Source organism: Mesitornis unicolor, unplaced genomic scaffold (assembly GCF_000695765.1).
Source record: "Mesitornis unicolor isolate BGI_N332 unplaced genomic scaffold, ASM69576v1 scaffold37258, whole genome shotgun sequence".
Taxonomy (NCBI): domain Eukaryota; kingdom Metazoa; phylum Chordata; class Aves; order Mesitornithiformes; family Mesitornithidae; genus Mesitornis; species Mesitornis unicolor.
Window position 1 is genome coordinate 1,612 of NW_010200438.1, and position 3,784 is coordinate 5,395.

The 3,784-nt window shown below is 57.3% G+C and overlaps 1 protein-coding gene across 1 annotated transcript in view; it reads right to left on the reverse strand.

Moving 5' to 3' along the window:
• Window positions 1-145, reverse strand: part of NHLH1 (nescient helix loop helix 1) — a 388-nt gene extending 243 nt beyond the window's left edge. Inside the window, exon 1 of the mRNA XM_010189761.1 lies at window positions 11-145. Coding sequence (XP_010188063.1) covers window positions 11-145 — 135 coding nt within the window. The remainder of the gene's footprint in view (window positions 1-10) is intronic.
• Window positions 146-3,784: the final 3,639 nt, after the last annotated feature.

A 3,784-nucleotide genomic window follows, 5' to 3' on the forward strand; every position in this document is an offset into this window, starting at 1 on the left:
CCGTTATCCGGGACTGGGCGCACAAAGCTCCGCCGACGCCGCCCTCCTCGGCACCTCCCGCCCGGCCGCAGTCGCTGAAGACGGACTCGGATTCGGAGTGCGCCGGGGGGAGGTCGATGTCCGTCTGGTCCGAATTGAGCATCATCTTCGCGGGGCGGACGGACAGACGGATGCTTCGGGGGGTGTGGGATGTCAGGACAGACTGACCCGGGCTCAGTGTTGAAGCAGGAGAAGGCTCACGGCAAGCCCCTGGTTGTTCTCCTCCTCTTCCCCCTCATCCTCCACAAGCGGATTTCGAATTTTTCCCTTTTTCCCGTCGGGCGGGCGACAACTTTCGCGGTAAAGAAGGCGAGGAAGACGGCGGGACGCATAGAAATTAAGTCTAAGTCACAAAATATCCCCTGCTCATGCGGGCAGAGGGGCTGCGGGCTCCTCCGTGCGGGACCCAGCGTAGCAGCCCTCAGGTGTCAGAGCCGAAATCCTCCCGCGGGCTCTAGGAAAGAGAAGCACAGGGGCTCTCAGCTCAAGGACGAGCTCTGTTTGGACCCCGAGCCGGAGCAGGGGATGCCCCAAAGGGCTGGGCTGGGGCTCTGGGGGGCAAGGGGGAGCCGATGGGAGAAGGTGGAAGCCGTTTCTCCCCATCTCCGGAGGGACGACAGGTGGTGGATGAGCGGAGGGGGAAAAACCAGAAGGGGAGGGGGGTTCATTGTGTCCTAAATGAGCCCGTATGTCACGGATCCTGGCACCCCCGACATATGGAACCCAACACAGCTGCTTTGCTTGATGTGCCCGAATAGACGCTGGCTCCCTGCTCCCTCCGGGATGGAAAAGCTGCTTCTCCTCCCCCTCCACGGCTCCGGCATCCCCAGGGCTCCAGGCTGGGAAAAGCAGGGGTTGCCATAGGCGCATCCTCCCCTCGGCACAGGCAGGGGAAGGTTTGGGGTGGAGGAGAGGAAGGGGAGCAAACTTTGTATGGGGAGGCGTCCAGGCAGCGATGGGGCCACATTCACCTCTCCCAGACCTGTAACGAGCTGCACCACTGAGAAATGGAAACGAAATGGATATGGACCGGGGTGAAATAGGTCCACATCCCGTTTTAAACCACTGCTGGGGGGCAGAGCCCTGGATGTGATGATCCTTATGGCCCCTTCCAGCCCAAACCGTGCTGTGAGTCCACACAAACACAAGGAACCCCACAAAAGCATCCGCACAGTCCCCCCAAAACATACCTGGCTGTTCCCCTGCGTGCTGACACACACACACACGATGTTCACGGTCACACACAGACGCGTTTCCCAGCACTTACCCGCAGATGGTCCCAGCCAAAAGCTCCGTGAGAATCCCACATCCATTTCTGCACGATAATTCACACCCGCGCTCATAAATCTCCCCCAGGTCAGACATCTCTGAACACACACACACACACACTCACCTGTGATATTCAGTTTTCACATTAAAAAATCACCTGGGCTTTTTTCCTCTAACACAAAACCGTGAGAGCGTCAGAAAACCATCCCAATCCTTAACAAAAAGTTACTTTTGTGAAGTCCCGGAGATGACGGAAACGTGGCTTTTGGGGTCCATGGATCTGCCCTCTCAAGGCTTGGTGCTTGCAATAACCTTAAAGCAGGACTGGGTTTGGGTTCGGGTTTGGGTTAGGGATTGAGTTTGCGTTAGGGATTGAGTTTGGGTTTGGGATTGGGTTCGGGTTCAGGTTTAAGTTGCTCTCCCTGCCATCAGCTCCAGGGACAAACCAGCCAGGACCAAGGACCATGACACGCACAGGACACACAGCCCCGACTCCTGCATCTCCTTTAACCTCCTCCATCCCTCTCCTGCTGTCATTTATTTTCTCCCTCTGCTCTTGCTCCTTTCCCAAACCCAGGACCCGTTTTCTGGTGCTGAGGGGACCCATCCTGCCCTGCCAGCCATGGCTGCAGGCTCCAGGGAGGCAGGAGAAGGAGGCAAGGTTGGCGCTGGGGTCAGACTCATCCCAGAGCAGCTCTGCCCTTCCAGCTCCATGGCGAAAAGTTGTGTGTGGACATCCCAGGACCACGCTCACATGTGCAGCTTCTCTTCAAATGCTCAACCTTGCTCTTGGGGATGGGGAAGTGCATTTGGTCTCTTGCAGTGGCTTTACCGCATCTCCCTCATCTTCCATCTCCCTCATCTTCCATCTCCCTCATCTTCCATCTCCCTCATCTTCCATCTCCCTCATCTTCCATCTCCCTCATCTTCCATCTCCCTCATCTTCCATCTCCCTCATCTTCCATCTCCCTCATCTTCCATCTCCCTCATCTTCCATCTCCCTCTTCTTCCATCCCCTCTTCTTCCATCCCCTCATCTTCCATCCCCTCTCCTTCCATCTCCCTCATCTTCCATCTCCCTCATCTTCCATCTCCCTCATCTTCCATCTCCCTCTTCTTCCATCCCCTCTTCTTCCATCCCCTCTTCTTCCATTCCCTCTTCTTCCATCCCCTCTTCTTCCCTCTCCCTCTTCTCCCACCTCCGCTGCTCTGAAAGCAACTCCTGAGCCCCTCTTGCTCTATGAACTCATCCGATGGACGTGCAGCAACCACAGAGCGGCTCCGCTGCCCCCTGGCCCTGTCCCTTCAGCGCAGGGCAGAGACAAACACCCCCTCCTGTCCTGTCCCCTACTCCCGAGGTGTGGGTGCCTCTCATGAGGCTGCAAAATCTCCTTCTCCATGGGCAGATGGGGATGGTGACCTGGCCCAGGAGCCCCTCGCTGGTCCGCAGAGGGCTCAGGCTGTGGGAGACGTCGCTGTTGAGGTCTCAGCATCCTTGTGAGTGGATTTAAAGTGTACAGACACAGGAGGCAGGGTCCTGCATGGGGTCCCTCTGTTCTGGGTCACAGACGGATGTCAGCAGGAGACACCGGACCATTTGCATGGAGAGGAGTTGAAGCACTGGACCCAGATGAGCTCCTTCTCCCATTCCTCCTTCGCTGGCTTAGTTCAGTCCTCAAAAAGCTTCTTCTTCACATGGACGACTTGTGCCCACAGGGGCTCTTTTCCCTCTTTCCTCCCTAAACTGCCTCTTTCCTAAATTCATCTATGGCAAGAACCTCGTTTAAACCCACACTTGCTCCAGTCTTGCCTTCAACAAAACCCCTTTAATGCCTAAACCCCTGGTGAGACGCAGGGCTCCCCGTCTCCTCTCTGCTCGCACTCCAGCCCAGCAGAGTGACGATTTTTGAAGGCTCCCTGGCCATGCAAAGGGGGCTCGGGCTGCATCTGGGACCCACTTTCAGGTCATCAGGATGGAGTTTCCTTTTCTTTTCCCTCACCAGAACCCCCCATTGCCACCACCAAAGCTCGAAGCTGAGGATGCACAGGCGGGTTTTTGGGTTAAACCTCATGCTAGGGGCAAGCGGAAGGGCCAAGCCCCTTTGCTGTCCCTCTCCCCACCATTTCCACAGCCCCAAACCTGGCAGCAACATCCCTGAGCCCCACTCGCCCATCCCCGGGGTTGTCCACCTTACCCCCAAAAGCCGATGACCATTCCCAGGCTCCGGCTTTGCTCTTCCAGCGGGATGAAGCCCAAATAATCCAGGGAGGGAGGAACCGCTTGGCTCATCCCTCCATCGAAGAGGCAGAAAGTTTCGTCCTGCTTCGTGAGATGGACCTGGGGGGTCAAGGGGAGCCCCCACGGCCCCGGGGCCCGGCCATGCTGCTCTTTGGGTGGGAATGCACCAGGCGTTGAGATGGCCACCCCATATGTCCCATACCCTATATATACACCCCAGCCTCGCACGGCGGGCCCG